This window comes from Macaca nemestrina, chromosome 6, assembly GCF_043159975.1.
Source record: "Macaca nemestrina isolate mMacNem1 chromosome 6, mMacNem.hap1, whole genome shotgun sequence".
NCBI classification, from domain to species: Eukaryota; Metazoa; Chordata; class Mammalia; order Primates; family Cercopithecidae; genus Macaca; species Macaca nemestrina.
Window position 1 is genome coordinate 32,168,151 of NC_092130.1, and position 20,762 is coordinate 32,188,912.

A 20,762-nucleotide genomic window follows, 5' to 3' on the forward strand; every position below is an offset into this window, starting at 1 on the left:
TGAAAAATTTCCAAGGAGCAAACAGGTGCCATTTTAGGTCTCACTTCATTTATTTCTTCCCTTGAGAATCAATGTCCTGTGCCTGGTGTCCAATGTATGAGAAACATTGTTAAGTATATTTTGTCTAGTTTATTAGTTGTTTTAGGTATGAGGGTAAAACCACTCCCTCTTACTGCATCTTGGTCGAATCTAGAGTTTTATGCTGAAGACTTGGGTTTATATTATTCTTACTATAAAGGTAAGAGAGTCATATAAAAAGCATCATGATTAAAAATAATTTCAAAGATCATTGCTTTCACTTTGTGAAAAATTACTTTAAGGATGTAAGGGTTGTGGGGTACTGGAGTGTATTTGTGAAATTATTGTCTAAATATGCAATAATAAGTGAGAGCTTGTATTCTCAACTAACGTATTAAATATTGAATCTCACAACTTATCCTCTCTAACTTATTGCATCTCATACCAGTATCATCAATAATTCAGAACCCAGAAAAAAAGTCACATACTTACAGCCATCAAGTCAACAAAAAATACACTGAGGAAAGGATACCCTATTCATTAAACGGTGCTTTGAAAAGTGGATAGCCATATGTAGAAAAAAGAACTGGTCTCCTATCTCTCACCATAAACAAAAAATTAACAAAAAGATGAATTAAAGTCTTAAATGTAAGACCTGAAACTATAAAAATTTCAGAAGAAAACCTAGGAAAAATTCTTCTGCACATTGTCCTAGGCGAAGTGTTCATAACTAAGACCTCAAAAACAAATGCAACAATAACAAAAGTAGATCAATGGGACTAAATTAAACTAAAATGTTTCTTCACAGCAAAAGAAATAATCAATAAAATGAATAGAAAACCTACAGAATGGTATTTGCAAAGTATGCATTCAACAGAGGACTAATATCCAGAATCTACAAGTAACTCAAACAATTCAGCAAGAAAAACAAACAAACTAACAAACAAACAACAAAAAAAGTGGACAAAGAACATAAGCATTTTCCAAAAGAACACATACAGTTGGCCAAAAAGACATATTTTAAAAATCACAACATGACTAATAATCAGAGAAAGGCAAAATACAACCACAATGAGGTGCCATCTTACATCAGCCAGCATGGCAATTATTAAAAAGTCAAAAATTAGCAGATGTTGATGAGGATGCAGAGAAAAGGGAATATTTAGATACTGTTAGTAAGGATGTAAATTAGCACAACCTCTATTGAAACAGTATGGAGATTTTCAAAGAACTAAAAAGAAAACTACAATTCAATTCAGCAATCCCACTACTAGGTATCTACAAAAAAGAAATCATTATATGAAAAAGATACCTGCACTTAGAAGTTTATCGCAGCACTATTCACAATAACAAAGATACGGAATCAACCATCAGCCTAAGTGTCTATAAGTGTACGTCTACATAAAGAAAATGGAATACTGCTTAGGCATAAAAAATGAAATCATGTATTTTGCAGCAACAGGAACTGGAGACCATTATCTTAAGTGAAATTATTCAGGAAAAGAAAGTCAAGTACTGCATGTTCTCATGTTCTCAATTATAAGTGAGAGCTAAATAATATGTGTACATGGATATAGGGAGTGGAATAATAAACATTGAAGTCTCAGAAAAGTGGGAGGATGAGAGAGAGGTAAAGTATAAGAAGTTAACTAATGGATACAATGCACACTATTGGGGTGGTAGTTACATCGAAAGCCCAGACTTTATCACTATGCAAAAATTCACATAACAAAAATGCAGGTGTACCCCCATATCTATTTTTAAAAGTGAACATTCTTCTTTAACATATTTTGGCGTTACACAGTCTGCTTACTAGACTACACATTTCTATTCCTCTCAGTGTATTTCTACCATGTCATATTTCTCATCTAAGCACAATAGTACAAGCACTTCCTACAAACCAGGTATGTACATTGCTTATTAGCAAGTCGAAGTGAGTTTCTTTCCAGATTCTCAGATTTTAAAAACAAAACACTAGTGTCCTTAGAGGGGTGGGAAGGAATGCATACACAGTGATGTATTTATGAGATTCTTATGTGTTTGTGAATATAAAACAGTAAGAAAGTTTTCAGTAAGTCCCAGAAATCAACCTATAATTAGTTATGACACATATAGGAGGGGCTGGATATGACTTTAAAAACTCAGTAAGAAAGTATTTAATGATGTTTGTTTAAGCCTATAAAACTTTCCAAAGCATTGCTCATCTAACAAGATCAGTGCCACAGAATGAGTTAGATTTTATTGGATGAGCTAACAGTTTCCTGTGAAATGAGAGCTTAAGGACTGTGCTTATTAAGTCAAATATTCATATAATAAAGTAATTTAGGTAATTGCCATTGTTGCTCTGACCTGAGATTTGTGAGATTCTTTCTACTACTACCATTTTCGTTGCTCAGCAAATGACCTCATATACTTTTGTGGCAACAAAATTGAGAGTTAATTTTCTTCATTTATCACTACTAGTTTGTTGGCATCCACTCTTGTACCCTTACTCCATTCCTGAATATCAATCCATCTCTGACTGCTATATATCTCCTATTCTCATTTCATCCCCTTAGAAATTTTTAGATTAAAAAGTCATCTTGGTTGTATTCTTTTTTAATAATTTAATTCACAAACTATATTTCCCCAAGTGTTTTAAATTACTTATATATCCACATATATATATATCCACATATACATATACACACATTTATACACATATAGTATATAATTTTTAATATTAGAACATGCCTTTCCCTAGTGGAAAAGCGTGAGTTTCTAAAGCAGCAGAGATACACGGACTGAGCCTAGTTCACATGTTTTCTGTTCTATCTTTGTTGCTATGGTTTTTGTCTTGATGGGGCATTTAGTTTACAGGTCACCACATTTCTTATAATTTCTATTATCCTATCACCAGGTGCTTTACACCAGACTGGACTCTAGACATTTGATTTTTTAAAAAACTTTACTATACAGGCCAAAGTTGTTAACCATTAAATGTAACAAATCTCCAATAACATTCTAATGTAAATTTGGTTATAATTTAAGTTCTTGATCCCACATCCCATTTATTAGCACTAAGTATGTGTCACTCATTGCATTATAGATTGGGAATACAATAAATAAAAGACTAAGAATACTCCTACTCTCGAGATATCCCTACCCTAAAGAGATAAAGAAAAAATAAAAGGTAACAATTATTAGTTCTTTGGGAAAAATTAAACTATTTATAAAATGTGTGTTCATAGCAAGATTGGTAGTTATGAAATATCTATGTTGGTGCATTAAAAAAAAAGAAGAACGAACTCAAATCAGCTACCAAGCTGTGTAACTTAAATGACTAGACAAAGAAGGGCAATCTAAATTCAAAGCTAACTGAAGAAAGGAAAAAAATAATGATGAAAGCAAAGATGCATGAAATAGAGACTACAAAAACAACAGAAAAAATCAACAAAACCAAAACATGGCTTTTCAAAATGATAAAGCTTTAGATATATTGACTAAGAGAAAAAGAGAGCTCTCGAATTACTAAGATCAGAAATAAAAGTTATATATTAATATGAATCTTACGGAAATTTTTGAAAATTAAGAGACTATGAACAATTGTATGCCAACAAATTAGATTAACTAAATAAAATGAATAAGTTTCTGGAAACACAGAATCTACCAAAATTTAATGATGAATAAATAGAAAATCTGACTAAACCTGTAACTACAAGATTTAATCAGTAATCAAAACCACCTATTGAAGAAAAATTCTTGATCAGATGACTTAACTAGTGAATTCTGCCAAACATTTAAAGAATTAACACCATTTTTTCCCAAATATTAAAAAAGAACACTGTCTAACTCACTCTATGAGCTCTGTATTACCCTGATATTAAAGACAGGTAAAGAGAGTACACAAAAAAGGAAACCACAGATCAATAACATCTGTGAATATTAATGCAAAAATTGCTCAACAAAATACTAGCAAACCATATTCAGCAGCATATTAAAGGAATCACATACCATGATCAAGTGGGATTTATTCTTTGCTGCAAGAATGGTTCACCATAGAAAGTTCAGCCAATGAAATACACTAAATTAGTAGAAAAAAAGGGAGAAAAAAAGCTCATGATCATCTCAATTGATGCATATTTGACAAAATTCAACATGACTTTATGATAAAAACACTCAATAAACTAGGGATACAAGGAAGCTTTCTCAACTTACTAAAGGCCATATATAACAAACTCAGAGCTAACATCAAACTCAGTGGATAAAGAATGAAACTTTTTCCTTATGAGAGGAACAAGATACGGATGTCTATTTTTTCTACTTCCATTCAATATGGAATTGGAAGTTCTAGCCAAATAAACTAGGTAAGAAAAAGCAATAAAATACATCCAAATTTGAAAGCAAAAAATTAAATTATTTCTGTTTGCAGATGACATGATCTTATAGGCAGTACCCTAAAGATGCTGTAAAAGAACTTTTAAAGCTAATAAAAATATTGAAGTTGCAAGGTACAAAATCAACACACAAAAACCACTTGTGTTTCTCCACATTAACAACAATCCCAAAAAATGAAATAAGAAAAGTTCACTTACAATAGCATCAAAAAGATTAAAATACTTAGAAATAACTTTAATAAAGATGTAAAAGCCTTGTATATTGAAAACTACAAGTTCCATCCTCTTCCACTGTCCCCGTGGTTCTCAGTTCCTTTGTCTGCCAGAGGAGCGGGAGTGGCCAGGTAGCTCAACCTCACCAAGGCTTTTGGTGCACTGGGGCCTGCAGGCACCCAGCACTTGTCCTGCCAATGGCAAACGTGCCCAAAAGAAGGCCAAACTCAGCCTAATGTAGGGGCTGTGAGGGAAGAGCCCAAGATCTGCCTAGTTGTCAGGTGAACCTGCTCCTGCAAAAGTGGAAACAAACCCGAAAAAGGCATCAGGAAAGGATAAATCTTCAGACCAAAAAAAGTGAAAAACAAAAAGGAGAAAGTGGGAGCAAAGAGAAAACAGGCCAAAGCTGATAACCAGAAACTATTTACCTGCTTAAAATGGAGAAACTAAAACCGAGAAGAGTCCAGCTTCTAATGAGGCCAGAGAGAAAGAAACCAGGTCTGATTAAAACTATATACCGTGTTTTATCAGTGGTCCTTGTCTCTCTACATGTACAATCCAAAGGAATATTTTAATCAATTATTTTGTAAATGCAAGTTTTTTAATAGCTCTAGAAACATATTTAAGAAGGAGGGAATCCCACCTTCCCATTATATAAGTGTAAGTGCTTTTTATTTAAGAGGTGAAATGGTTCACTGGCAGTTATTTTTGGGTACAACCAGAAAGTAGTGTGGGATATTGAATTATGGGAGGCTTTGACTATCTTAGACGTCAGTTTAACATTCCATAAATGGGGGGTTAATTTTTATATCCTCTAATACAATGCATACACTAAATGGTAATATGGAGTCACAGTCCTGCATTTAATGTCTTCAATATTTTAAATTACATCTATTCCCATGTTGTTTTTTGTAGAATTGTTTGTTTCCTGAAGAAAATCACTCTTGATTATGGTTCTCCCTGTCAGAATTGTGTTCACTTTGTAACATCTTTTTGGTCATGTTAGTCCTGTTTTCCTCACAACTTTGTCAATGTGCTGTGAAAGATTAAAGTTTTGAGTACATAGTATGTGCATTAGATTGTGAATTGGTGGGGCATATGTGATAACTTATTAACATGTGAACATACTGGGACTTTATAGCCTCTTAAGGAAAATTTGCCTCCAAATTTTAAGTTAGAAAGCCACTGGAATACCTTTTTTAAAAAAATCACAATGCCTGGCTGTTTAGATTTTCAGTTTGTATCTTAAGAATTGTGTACAAATTGAAATGTCTTTGTATTGACCTTCAACACATGCAACAAAATGTCAATTATGAAAGAAAACTACAAATCACTGTGATAGAAACTAGAGAAGACATAAATACATCACAAGACAACTTCTACTCATGGATTGGAAAATTTATTGCTAAGCTGACAATACTAACCAAAGTGATGTAGAATGATTCCAAGCAGACACATAACTGTGCTTTATTACTTGGATTCTTTTAGTATGCTCACCAAATCTGAAGGGTAAGCTGTAGTGTTACATATTAGCGATTAAGTGCTTTACATGCATCATATCCTTAGTCTTCATCATAAAATGAGAATGTAGATATTATTATCTTTATTTTTCAGATGAAGAAACTATGATACAAAGAAATCTAAATGACTTGCTCAAAGGCACATAACTTACATCAGAGCCATGATTCACATTCTGGTCTGTGTGACTTGAGGATACCCTCTCTTATCACTGCTGTACCCAAATAACAGATTATGTGTTCATTTTTGTCCTTCAAGAGGAATAATCTTTAACCAGGGAACAGAATTCTCATATAGTTTTTCTAGCATAATATAACCTATTCCCTGGCTCTTTATCTAGATATTGAATACATCTCTTAGTCTGGCCAATTCAGTCTTCTTTAATTATGTACAATTAGGGATAACATCTATGTGGATAAAATATATTTGATATTTTAAAATCAGAAATATAATCTTAATATGCATTGTTAGAAACACACTTCACACATCAAGGTAAAAGAAAAAATATTAACAGTAACTACAAAGTCTCTCCTGAATTAGGCTCATTCCTCTTTGACATCTTCTATTATTTGCCCATTTAGTCAGTCCTCTTCAGTCACCAATGCTTTCTTTCTAAATCTTGAACAAAACAAGCATGCTCCACAACCTTAATGGCTATTTTTAGTGTCTCCTTTTGCTCTTCTTCAATATATTTATTTGGCCAGTCTCTTCATCTCTAGGTCTTCCAATAAAAACTACGGGAACCAACTGATTTAGTACTGCAAATGGTTACCACCTTTCCCTAAGTATTTTTCATCCATATTAACCTATTATTTTTTTCTAATAGCCTTTATAACATTCTATCTTATTATGCCATTTATTATAATATTTATTGTTTTAGTCTATTTCTTACTGTTGGAATTTAAACTTCATTAAGTATTGAAGGGTCATTGGCCCCTCTCACTCCCATCCACGCTGTATCCAAGGCACCTAGAACAGAATCTACCACAGAGTAGGCCCCAGTAAATGTTTGTTGCTGGAGTGATGGTTATTACGTTGTAGCTAGAGATGTATTCTGTCTGAGTTTCCCAAGTAAGGTGTTATTTATAGAAGCACGCTTTACTACATGAAAATACTCAAAGAAAGAGTTCTCAATACTTTCATGTGAATGTTCAGAATAAGATATATATGTATCAAACTGTGGATTTTCGTAGTGTTGAGGCAGTACATTGAGATTGAGCTTATTATCAACAGAGCTGTGCTTTAACCTTCAGTCTTCTTTTAACTGGAGCTGTTTTATTTGCTAAGTGACTGGATTGAATATTCACTATTTGTTGTATATTTTGTTACGTTATATCTGGTATACCTTATGATATTGCTATTACAGAAAACCAAACACTGTATGTCTTTAGAAATTATACAGTCCAAATTTTCCATTCAAGATGCCTAAAAAAATGGTCTGTAGAAAACAAATATTTTACTTTTATATAACATACTTTTTCTGAAATTGGGAAGAATGAATATTATGTGATCTAATAAATGATAGTAACTTAAAATTTATTTTAAGTAACTAAGCATAACATATGGTCATGTTGCCAAAATCCTTCATTATAAACCTGGAGATTCTAAGAATAAAAGAAAGGAAGGGATTTTCCCAAGATCTCACAATGACTGGATGGTTAACTTAGATAAAGAAAATAGGTTTCTTGATCCAAGTTTATCCCAGGTCAATTATTCTCTGTTGTATGCATATATTTTCTTGATCTCAAAGTAAGAACACAGTCAATGCTTTTGCAGAATGTACTTTATTGACAAGTGAATCAAGAGAAATAGACATACGTTCAACTCCTCAAGACCCAGGCAGAGTGGGTATGTCTTTATGAATTAAAAGAATCCACTAGCAAAAGTATAAGCAGAAGTGAGAAAAGAAGGCCGCAAGAGCTGGCAAGTCACCAAGAAACACTGGCTTTTACTCAGCATTTTCCAGGATGCTTTAGGCTAATCTTCCCACCACTTTTCCTACAAAAAAAGAAAGACAAATATATATTCAGTGCACTATCATAAGTATTCACCACAGAAGTTCAAAACAGGTTTAACAATGGCACTGTCCATTTAATAATTTGATTCCATAAATTCCATTTATATGATTCAGAAAATGTTAATTGAATGCACTCAGAGGTGACATCTGGCCAACTGTGGAAAACATGAATCTTAAACAAATCTCAGAGTTTTCATAAGTCTTAGACTTTTTGGTACCAATTGCTCATTCTCCAAGAGTAAATATGTATACAATTAAAAAAGGTAGAGGTCACAGGAGAGATAATGACAAAGGGACTATAGTTCTTTTCTGACAGAAGACGTAAGAAGTTGAACCAGATATTCAGGTGTTTGACATTTTAGAGCAAGTGACACATTCAAGCCCTCTCAGTAATATGCATCTATTAATTCAAATCTCATATTACACCACCAACTTTATTCTGAGAAAAGTTTGGTATTAATCAGTCAGATGTGTTATATATATATAAGTATAGACATATGTTCATTACATATTGATATTGCAAGTTTTAATTAGAAACAAATGAAAACCTTAAAACATCAAAATTATTAAATATAATAAGTTATATTGTATAAGATGTATGAATGTTTTAAAAAACTTCTCTAAGATAATCAAAATTAATAATAAAGTAAAGTGATTAAGATTATGTTTTCTAATAATTTAGTATGTAATGTTTTTGCTGCTTTTGACCCATCTGTTTTCAATCAAATTGCGTGAAGCTTGCTTCTTCAGTCTCTATGGGGACGGACGGGTGTCTTCTATAATACCTCAAAAAAGTGTCATAGTCTTATTCTGGAAGTTTGTGTTTCCAAGGATCAGCTTTGATGAATATAATACTTACACCATGGCCTTACAGAAGGCACATTTATTGCCGTATGTCTGGCCATCAGAGCCACAGTGTGGGTTCGATTCCCGAGTGCAGTAGACCTTGGGGTCCTGGAACTCACCACAGTCAACCTACCAAAGTAAGCAGAGTGACATTGGCGTCAGTGCATTCTAAGAGATCATCCTTCAGAACAGAAGCTTTAGACAGTAAACTTTAAAAGCCATATATAAATAGTTGCGACATAAAGCATTCTGAAATATAAAATTGCTCTCCTTATCCAATGTATTCTACTTATCTGCTTAAGTAAAACACATTAAATATACTTGAGACATTTTCTTTGAGTCACAGTTAACTCATTACAAGGAAAACAGATTGTATTCAGGAGTAAATTAATGATGTAGTCAAATGCTATATGGGTAAAACCTCTTGCTCCAACATTAAACTATTCCAACTGAGAGTGCTTTTGGGTCATGAAATGACTTTTTAAACATCATATTAATGTGCTCTAACAGCACTCCTTCTGTATTGCTATCAAAACATAGATGGGCCAGACGCAGTGGCTCAGGCCTGTAATCCCAGCACTTTGGGAGGCTGACTCGGGCGGATCACGAGGTCAGGAGATGGAGACCATCCTGGCTAACACGGTGAAACGCCATCTCTACTAAAAATGAAAAAAAAAAAAATTAGCCGAGTGTGGTGGCAGGCACCTATAGTCCCAGCTACTCAGGAGGCTGAGGCAGGAGAATGGGGTGAACCCGGGAGGTGGAGCTTGCAGTGAGCCGAGATCGCGCCACTGCACTCCAGCCTGGGTGACAGACCAAGACTCCATCAAAAAATAAAAACAAAAACAAAAACAAAACACGGATGAACCTTACAATGGGCACCAGACATCACCTGATGCTTGTTACTTTTCCCTGTGGATGCAATATCCATCCATAAGCTCTTGAAAACAAAATTCTAATGTGTTTATGTGTAAAGACATAAACTAATATATATATAGGATACATATATCTCTAAAGTATATAATACTTTATACCTAAAGTATATAGATACTAAATGTATCTACTTATATATATTATAAATACATATTTATATACTAAATATATATATACTTTAGAGATAGAGTCTTGCTGTGTTGCTATATATACACACATATATATACACACACATATATATACACACACACATATATACACATATATGTTTCAGAGATAGTCTTCCTATGTTTTCCAGGCTAGTCTCAAACTCTTAGCCTCAAGAAATCTTCCCGCCTCAGCCTTCCAAGTAACTAAGATTATAGGTGCATCTAATGTCTTTTTATTACCTTACCCTGTTTCAGAGTCTGTGGAATTTGAACTTTTGTGCTTACTACAAACATTTAGTAATGGCTGCCGAGTTGCTGTGTTTAAAATGATTCTAAGGTTGCATTATTGTTGAGAACATATGTTATGCCTGATTAATAATTATTATTATGGGCTCCATAGTAGGAATGGTTGCACCTGTGCCACTAACATATCCTTTCAACTACAGTTGTTTTTCAAAAGTGGTCTGGAGTTTAAAGATTGTTTTCAACACAATGTCAATTAAGTCCACATTTGGTGTGTAAATAACATTTGAGCCATTATTTCAAGAGTAATGACAATAAGCAATAGTTAAGCTGAACCCCTCCAAATATATCTGTGTGGAATGAAGTGACATTTATATATGGAGAGAGGAAACTTGCTTTATCTCTATCCTAGTTCCACTAAAATGATACTGTCTTGTGTTTATCAATTGCTTCATAATATTCAAGCTACTTTCACATAGATTATCTCAGTTGGGCCTAGCACAACTGAACCCACACCCAACTATTTTCTTCCTCTGCCCCATGGAAGAAGACTAGGAAGAGCAAAGCATTTCAATAAATGAAAGCAAATCAGTCAAGTGGAATATGAACAAACTTCCATAGAACACATAAATATCATACTCTTAAATTTTAGTGGCCTTCGATGATCTCTGAAGTAAGCTGAGAATCATGTTTTAGAACCTGTTCTGCCATCGACTGTCTGTGTTATCTTGAACACAGGACTCAATGCCTGCACCTCAATTTTCTTAACCAAAAAACAGCAAACAAAGAACACATGTCATACTTCATTTTCAGATTCCCAAGGTTTTTATAAGGATCAAATGCAGTCATATAAAAGTTGTAAAGATTTCATATAGAATATTTGAAATAGTTCTGGATTAGGAGTGTAGAAAGTAACCTCATTACAGGTCTATGCTAACTACAGTAGCTCTAAAAGATCTCTGTGACTCATAGAAAATGGTCAACACTATGAGATTAAACAGTATCAGGGGACTCTTCTAGCTTTGATGGTTCAAGATTTACCAGTGAATACTTTCCGTGATGTGTTTTAAATAAAGATCTTATGTCCTTTACTACGGCTGAGTGAGAGAAATAGCAACTTTTACCCAAATACTTCCTCCTTTAATTTTAGAGAGCCCTCTAAACTCACTGTGTGAGACATTTTAACATGGTGACTGGGCAGGAGATGACCACTCTCTGTGGGCCCCAGCGGTTGAAGAAGGTGCAGAATGCTTCTGGAAATTTGAGCTTACGTGGTCAGTCAGTCAACTAAAGACTCAGGATTATTCATACATAAGTCTAGCATTTTTAGGTTTACAAATAAAACCAATGAAAATTTGCAATCACACAAATGTGGATTTGGGATATAGGATGGCATCTCTTCTTTCTATTACTGATAAATCCTACCTATGTGGTTAAATTATTTCCATTCTTTACCATATCTGTTTTCCTAATTGCTACCAAACTTGGCTTCCTCTCACCCTTATTTCCCTCCCCTTTCTACTCTATTGAAACTGCTCTCAAAAATACAGAATACATCTATTGGTTGTTTTAAAACTTTCATGATTTGCTTATGATATGTGCTACTCTTCATCACTCCAACCTTTTTGAAACTCTTTCCAGACTTTCATTATATGTCAGTTCTCTGGTTCTCTGTTTCTTCTCTCTCTTACTGTCTTTTCTTTTTTCTTCCTGAGTATTAATTATGGTCATTTCCTAGATAGTTTAATATACTTGGTTTTCTCTTCCTAATGACATATACTTTCCCATATGGTACTGAAAAATTCCAGACTTTTTAAAATTAATTTTTTATAAATATCTCAAACTCTAACTCTCAATTGTCATATATATATATATATATATATATATATATATATCCTTTTACTCAATAATTTCATTCATACTTAAGAAATTTATGTGCAAAATACAACTGTTTCTTTCCAAACTAGTTTTATATTCTATTTTTTCCATTTTTCATGATAGCAGCATTTTTCAGATTCTCCAACCTTCCCTCAGATTGAAACACTGCCATTTATTTTCCCTTGTATCACCTTCTTCATTGCTTTACTTCATTTTCTTTTCCAGTTCCAAATTTACTGCCTATACCAGTCCTCAACATTTCTTGTCTGAACCAATAAAATAAGTTTTTATCTCCTTAACTTCGGCTGGGTGAGAGAGATAGCTACTTTTGCCCAAATACTTCCTCCTTTAATTTTAGACAGCCTCTAAACTCACTGTGTGAGACATTTTAACATGGTGTCTCTTCCTCCTTTTCCTCCTAATTTCAAATTCTTCCTGCATGTGGACACAACTAATGTGCTTATCATATTATTTGCTTAAGTGAGAATAGTAATCACCAGCTTATATTTACTTAAGAAATTGTACTGCTCAAAGCTCTTTCACGTGCACTACACAATGACCCTCTATTGCTGATTAAAAGCAGTATGCAGCCATGGAAAGCTCACTCCATATGGAGTCAGAAGTCTTCAAGTGCTGACTTGACAGCTTTACTGCTGTTGGTAGACGTAAGTCAGCTAGACCTCATTTCTGAGGCTTTAGTTTTTCAATTTGTAGTTAAGTTATAGGTACTAGATACCATTCCCAAATCGTATTTAGACATTTTGTCAGTATATTAATTTTAAGCAAAATCAAGCTAATTAGGAAAAATAAAAAACTCCAAACTCATTAGAGTCATGGAGCATTGTTTTACCAATGATATGAAAATTCACCAGTTCTTATCTTAAAATACAAGCAAAAATAAATTCAAGTATTTCAAAAAGTATTGTAACAGAAAATGGTTGCCAATCATTGCTTTTAAAAGGCTTGTTCTGTTCATTCCAATTCGGACTATTCATCTAAACAGCTCTTTGAGGATATGGTTCCCAAATACAGAGCCTGATAGGAAAATATAAAAATATTAAAAGCAATGCAGTAATATTAAATATTAAAGGCAATACATTCAAAAAGCAAAATGTATTCAGTCAAAGGGCTATCTTTATTCTGAAAATATGACTTTTAAACATTTTGGTGCTATACAGGAAATTACTTAATGAAATGCTAGTGATGATAAATAATAGTTTTATTTTACTCTTATAGTTATTATTGTGCTGTTTAATCTAGCTCCTTGGCAAATTAAAGAGTTGTAAGCATATTAGTCATTTACATTTACAGGGAAAATTTTACTGGACTATGATTTCCAAAAGTCTGGCAACATGATTTTGTTTAGCTTGAATAATCTTTTCAAATGAATGTGATATTTTTTAAAGTCCATAATTCAGACTGCTAACTATAATTTCCCATCAGATGTTTCATCATGTAGAGAATTCTTGGCATGAGAAGAATGACTTGAGTGTTGGAGGAAATCTTACTTCCTTTTGTTCTGGCTGGATCAGGCTTGTGCAAGCATGCTCCTAATGATAGTTTCAGTGTCTTCTGCTGGCATTGAAACTTCCACCCTCCCTCCAGGCATGGAAAAGAGAAATGACAGCCTCTGTGCCATTTAAAAGTATAGGAACTTCCCTGTCATTTATGGTTGAGTGGAGAAGAGACAGCAGCTTTGGCAGGACAGGCTTGGTTGATAACAATTCAGAGAGTTAGGGCAGGAAGGGGTTTTAGAGATCATTGAATTCAAACCTTCATCTTAGTGATGTGGAAACAAAGGCAAAGAGAACAGAAACAATATTTTTCAAGTCATACAGCAAGTAAGTATGAATGAGGACTCCACTCATCTGTACTATCTGACTCCAGAGCCAATGCTTCCCAATACAGCTTGCCTCCTCTTACCTAGAGAAAAATGCTCAGTTTTCTTATGTATAAATGCCATCTGGATAGTTAATTAAAATGCAGACTCAAACTCCCTATCTTTCTGATTATTATTCAATGTCTTGCATGATGCCTGGGGATCTGTATATTTAGTAAGCAATCCAGGTGATCATGAAGCAAACGAACTATAAACTTTGGCCCTTCTCAAGCATAAAATCAGTAAGTAGTAAAATTTAAATAAACTTTAGAAAACACTCTGCCGTGGCACAATCTTGGCTCACTGCACCTCCACCTCCCAGGCTCAGGGGATTCTCCTGCCTCAGCCTTCCAAGTAGCTGGGACTACAGGTGCTCCACCACGCCTGGCTAATTTTTGTATTTTTAGTAGAGACGGGGTTTCACTATGTTAGCCAGGCTGGTCTCTAACTCCTGGCCTCAGGTGATCTGCCCACGTCGGCCTCCCCAAGTGCTGGGATTATAGGCATGAGGCACCGTGCCCAGCCCTTCAGTAGGTTTTAAGGAGCCCCCAGCCCTCCTTCTCCCGTTTTGGGTCTGACCAGCTATACTGCTCCATCTCTCCCAGCCACACACCCCACCAAGTACTGCACAGGGACCCCCGACCCAGGGTCCCTACTCTGTGAGATAATGTGAAATATGTCTGTGGACCAAATGCAATAAAACTTCTGTTTGTAAGAAAAAAAAAATCTGAGAAATCAAGCTTCAAAGAAGGGAAGTAAGGTGTGTGTTAATGAGAAAACTAGGATTAAATTCCATATTTCTTAATTCTATGAGTAATGGTTTTACTATATTTTACTACCTAATGAGATATGAAATGTGTTGGCTGGATGTTGTGTCCTTTCCTTGGGTGTTTGTTTTCACGTTTAGTATAGACCATACTATCATGCTTATTTAAACATAATAATACAACTTTAAGGTATACAGTTTCATATGACAATGCCAACACACATGTGCATGTGTTAGACATACACCTAAGTGCACATGCATGTACACGCACACACACACACAAATGCATCATCACTTGTAAGATGCATCCTAATTTCTGAGATGCTAAAATGGAAAAGAAAAACAGTCTTATATAATGCAGTGGGTACACTAGGGTTGGAAAATATTTCCAATGACTGCCTACTCCAATCAGTTAGCAGTAGTGTCCAGAAATTTTCACGTCAAAGGCATAACAAGGTACACCAAGGCTAAACAATAACTGGTTCCAAAACCAAGTAGAAATGCTTAATATGGACAAAGGAGCAGGATTGGCAGAACAAATAGTATTTGTGTTGTCCTTTGACAGTTAAAATGAAAAAGATAGAAAGACACTGGTGAACTAATTCGGGTGAAAAAGATCCAACGATGAAGATAACTTGTGCTCATTCCAATTTTTAAACCAAATTTTATTAAAATCTGAGTGAATCAGTCTGTGTGTCCTCAATACAGAGCAATAAACTAGTTTCTTGTCTACTTTCAGTTCTTATTTCTGAAGAAAGAAACAATAACCTATATCCTAACTTCTTCAGAGGATGTTAATTTTTAATCAATAACTAATACACATATAGCCTTTTATGGCTTGCCAAATACTTTCACATTGTTTACACAATTTAAATATAATTGCAATTCCATGACGTGAATAATACTATATTTTTCTATAATTGTGGAACTTGCAGCTCAGAGAAGTTGAGTAACTTCCCCAAGATCACATAGTGAAATCAATGATAGAGCATGAATTTTATCCCAGATACTTCCTGTTTTTATGTATATTTATTCTTCCCTAAAAAAGTATGAGAATGTGTGGTTAGGTTCTTTTAAACTGACAAGAGTTTAGTTAAAGAGTAATAATTTCTGCTGATGCCTGCCTAAAGTTTGCCTGCTCATTGTTTTTGCTCTGTTAACCATAGACAAATTCTTTTTGGCCAGTGAAGATCTAGCCAAGCACTACCCAGGCAGAAAGAAGAGAGAAAAATAGGCACTGACCCGTCCTCCCTGACTGAAGACACCTGAAAAAAAAAAGCGCAAAAGTCAAACATTGTAATTCATTGATGTGCAAAAAGTGAGATTTTCAACATTAGGAAATTCCTAATATCTATTCCTGGTACTTGGCTATCATGGCATGTTTTTTTGTTTGTTATACTTTTCTTTTCTTTTTTCTTTTCTTTTCTTTTCTTCTTCTTCTTTTTTTAATCTGCTCACTTCTTAAAAAGGTCGTATAAAGACATGAACCATGAGGAGGTAATAATTGTTGGAGGTTAGGGTGGGGTAGAAAAAAAGTGGATTAAGGATCTGGCAATTCATCTTACAGTCCTGGCCCAAGCACTAATTTACTATGGAAATGACCTTATCATCGCTGGTCTCACTTTGAAGAAGTTGAATTGGAAAGTATCCTCTACCTTTGACATTTCAAGGTTCATTTCATGTAGTTCCTCCCAAAAGCCTTTGCCACAGACGGTTGGGAAAGAGATGAAGTTTGTAGTTTGTTCTTTGAGTTTGAAATTGCTCAACTTTTAAAACTTGGCCCAAATGTAAACTGGTAAGGAACAACTCATTCATTCTTGCGACTTATTTCTCCTTTTACGTCTCTTTAAATTCTTAAAAAGGGAAAAGATCTCATATACATATAGTCTTGTTTCTCTCCCTTTTCCTTCCTCTTAATATTGTATGTGTAATTTTAGTTTATGACTAATTAGTTCAGTGGTTTAAAATACTTAAATAATAAAATCCCTCAGTCCAGTCTTGGAATGGGCTGCTGAGTTTTGATCTGTGGCCATTCCTATGGGACACCTTTCCCAATCCCTCTCCATGTAAGCCCAAGGGCACCACAAAGAGAGTGTGGATTAGCACAATCTATCTCCAATGATGGTCAACACTTATGGGATAACAACTACAAATTCCTTAAAGCACAATCTCTAATAATAAAGATAAGGAGAAAACAAGTTTTTGTTTTTTAATGTGAAGGAAGGTTACTGTTCATTTTTTCAGCAGTGATTACTAGCCTCATTGATTTATAACTAGCAATATGGGTGATTATTAACATGACAAATTCTTAGGGCAATCACTTAAAAATTCTATTATATAAAATCAGAGAGTTCCTGGACAGTCTATTTTTTTAAACTCTAAGTGGTTTTTATAGCCAGGGACAATTTATTATTATAATTTTCAGTCAATTCTCTACTGTACCAATCTCTCATCAAAAGAGGAGAGATTTGTCTAATGTCTCATACGTAGGAAGTGGCAAGGCAAAAAAAGGATTAATATTCACAATGACAGAATCCAATTTAGTACTCTTTTTATTAAACTTTATTATGGCAATAATGTTAATAGACATTTGTTAAACATGCACTATACCCCATCTACTATGTTAAGCATTATACATGCCTTTTTCTCATTTAATTCTCCATAAAGAGATAGTCCTTTATGTGTTTATTTTATATATGAGTGAAACAAACATCAGAAAGTTCACAAAGCTATATAATGAAAGTGCCAGGGCTAAAATTCACTTTACTCTGCCTCAACATTAAGGCCGTTAGGCACTATGGCCTCCCAAATACTATCTAGTATGTCTGTGAAGCATCCATGCTTTGGTAAATTGTGCTAGTCAACCAGATCCTGTTAAACCTCAATTCACCTTTGTAAAGAGAAGAAAAGGGAATAACAATTGATTTCTGAGACAATCTTTGCAACTAAACTTTACATAGTCAGATCTATATTTTTCTGCCATCTCAGCTGATTGAACTACCCATTAAGGTTATTTGGCTTTAGTAGTCAAGCTTACTCCATAATATCACAGGAATCCTTTATCCATTTTTTTCTTAATTTCTAAGTGTATTTGTTTATGTAATTATGACCAGCTACAGTGAACATTGGCTTCTCTCTCAACTAAATCTCATTGATTTTTTTTTTACTTGTACAGCCATTTAAAATCTTGCATAGTAGTAAAATTCATCTGCTACTGTCACATAAATGATACATAAGATATGGAGGGTCCGAGGGCTTAGTTTTATTTCTAGTATTTTACAGATGAGAAAATATCTCAGAGTATTATGATATTTCTTTAAGTGACACAGGCCATGAATAGAAGAGATAAAACTAGGTCTTGGATCTAAAAACTAGCATTTGCTTTGTCCCCTACAATGTGAAAGAGTAGAAGAATAAGGAAGGAAAGAAATAGCTTATGATGGACCTGCTCATCTGATGCCTCTGTCATGAAAAACATAACCTTGAAGTGTGATTGTGCTTTGGTCATAAAGTGGCCAAAGATATTCTCCTTCTTGAAGATTATTTAGCTCACCAGAAACTTACGTTTCTGCATTCCAAGTTTCAATTACATATTTTCAAAGATTTTCTCATTGACTTTCCATTTTCCCTATTGTCTTAATTTTAATTATTTGAATTTATGTGTAATAATAACTAAGGGGAGGAAAATATTCCTTTATTCTGGAAAGCAAAACCAATATTTAATGCAATTATCCATCCTCCAGTCTAGTTTTATGGAACAAACATCAAATGTGATGCCAAGAGAATCTGATTCAAATTCCAAATCCTAACTACTGGTTGTAAGTCTTTTGCTAATTTTCTCAATTTCTCTGTTCCACAGTTTCTTATATGAATAGCAGAGACAGAAATGCGTTATTATGAGTCTCGGAGACAATATATAAAATCCCTTGGTACGTGCCTAGAATATGGTATATACTCAACAAATCACAGTAATTTTTATAATTATCACCATAATCATTGTCGTCATCACAATCATTATCATCATTACAATAATCTCTCAGAATTGGTCTTTCACATCAAAATCATTTGGATTTTGAAATATGATAAACAACTACTCATCATATCCAGTTCAGTATAAATATGGGATCTTAATTTAAGAAAAAACTTACCTGATAAAAAGCAGAAAAGAGCCAGAGAGAGGAGCAGAAAGATACCTGACAGCTTCATTGTGCCAGTTGGCTCACTCAGATCAAGGCTGCTTTGTCCAGCTCAGGTTCTCTGTCAAGACAATTCCCAGAAAGCCCTAAAATACATTCAGACCACATGAGTCCTATGCAGTTTATGCATTTATTGGGGCCTGTCAACACTTTAAATAAGTGCTTCATGCTCCCCATCAATCTTAAAAATTGGGACAATTATGTGAGTCGCACCTCAGATTTTATTAACAGAGGATGTCATTTTCTACTGGTAGCCTACATTTTCCTAACAACCCATACATCCTTCCGGCTCTCCTCTCTAAGGTTTCCCTACATTATGGGGATGATTCACTGGTTGAGCTCCACTTGATTCTTCTATTTCTTGCAGACAGGTCCTTCATGTCTGTGGTCCAAGTGAGTAACCACAGGATAATGGAATCTTGGGTGTAACTTGGATTTTTAGAGTCCAAATCATCCAAGGTGTACCCAAAGGAGACAGATATTCCACACTGTAGCCAGAAATGAATTAGAAGAAGCATTTTCTGAGCAGAAATCAGCTTGTTAATTTTTAAATCATTATTGCAGTCAAATGCCAGTGGTTGTCCAGTTTTGAGTCAAAATAAATAAGGGAGTCAATTATTTTCTTTAATTTGTAACAAAAATTTACTTTTTAAAGTTACTGAATTGATTTTTTTTTTTTTTTTTTTTTGAGACGGAGTCTTGCTCTCTTGCCCAGGCTGGAGTGAAGTGGTGCGATCTTGGCTTACGGCAGCCTCTGCCTCCTGGGTTCAAGCGATTCTTCTCCTGCCTCAGCCTCCCAAGTACCTGGGACTACAGGTGCCTGCCACTGTGCCCAGCTAATTTTTTTATTCTTAGTAGAGACGGAGTTTCACCGTTTCGTGAAACCGTTCATGGCCAGGCTGGTCTCGAACTCCTGACTCATGATCCGCCTACCTCGGCCTTCCAAAGTGTTGGGATTACAAGTGTGAGCCACAGTGCCCGGCCTGAATTGAATTTTTGAAATGAGCAATATATTTCCTTTTTTTATCCGAAAGTAAAAGAAGTAGTCATAAAGACCTTGATAATCTTCACTACTTGAAAATATACTTTTCATATAAAAGTTAGATGAATAGCATTAACTCTCATGCCCAATTTAATTGCAAGAGAGATAAAAGAGTGTGATGCCATAACCTTCTTTCAGGAAACAACAACAGAAAAGAATGGTTGTAGTGATAATGAGAACGTCTGCCTCAAATCATAAACTGCTATTTAAAATATCATGAAGGAAATTATCTTAAAATCCTTTACAGAACGATGTAGGTCAGATGTTAAAAGTATTCAAAGACACTACTGAAAAACCTTAAAAACTGTATTTAAAATTTTCTTGAACCCTTTATGGGAAAAGGAGTCAAAATATCTAGAAAAACAGAATATATGGGAAATTGCTTAAGTCATGACCTTTAAAAACAACAATTGTACAATTTACCCACTTCTGATCTTTAAGTATGTTTTCTTATTAATATGAGATAATATAAAGATCAGTTCTTAAAACTAAAGCATTGCATAGCTTGGTTTTAGGTACTGCTGTGACCTTCCTCCCTCTTTCCATTCTACTTCCTATGTTTCTTCCTCCTTTGACCACCATTTTTTCTCCTTCTGTGACTAGAATGTACAGAATTAGTCTAATCATAATCTTATGTCAAAAAGTGGCAAAAGTTTGAAAGCATCAAAAAATAATAATAAAGAAAACA

General features: G+C 34.4%; 1 protein-coding gene and 1 pseudogene across 2 annotated transcripts; one reads left to right on the plus strand and one right to left on the minus strand.

The window, feature by feature from the left end:
- Window positions 1-147: 147 nt before the first annotated feature.
- LOC105467237 (uncharacterized) lies at window positions 148-5,425 on the plus strand (annotated as a pseudogene).
- A 2,465-nt stretch (window positions 5,426-7,890) lies between these two features.
- LOC105466905 (serine peptidase inhibitor Kazal type 6) lies at window positions 7,891-19,507 on the minus strand. 2 transcript variants are annotated; one of them, XM_011716087.1, is made up of 5 exons: window positions 19,246-19,507; window positions 18,985-19,118; window positions 16,079-16,101; window positions 9,002-9,117; window positions 7,891-8,123 (listed from the first exon to the last, which is right to left on the minus strand). In XM_011716087.1, exons 2-5 carry the CDS (start codon window positions 19,040-19,042, stop codon window positions 8,078-8,080), a joined length of 243 nt encoding a protein of 80 aa, XP_011714389.1. In that variant the 5' UTR covers window positions 19,043-19,118; window positions 19,246-19,507; the 3' UTR covers window positions 7,891-8,077. The 2 variants fall into 2 exon arrangements, with proteins under 2 accessions (XP_011714389.1, XP_011714391.1); XM_011716089.2 differs by having other exon boundaries at window positions 7,954-8,123; window positions 18,985-19,093; window positions 19,346-19,507.
- Window positions 19,508-20,762: the final 1,255 nt, after the last annotated feature.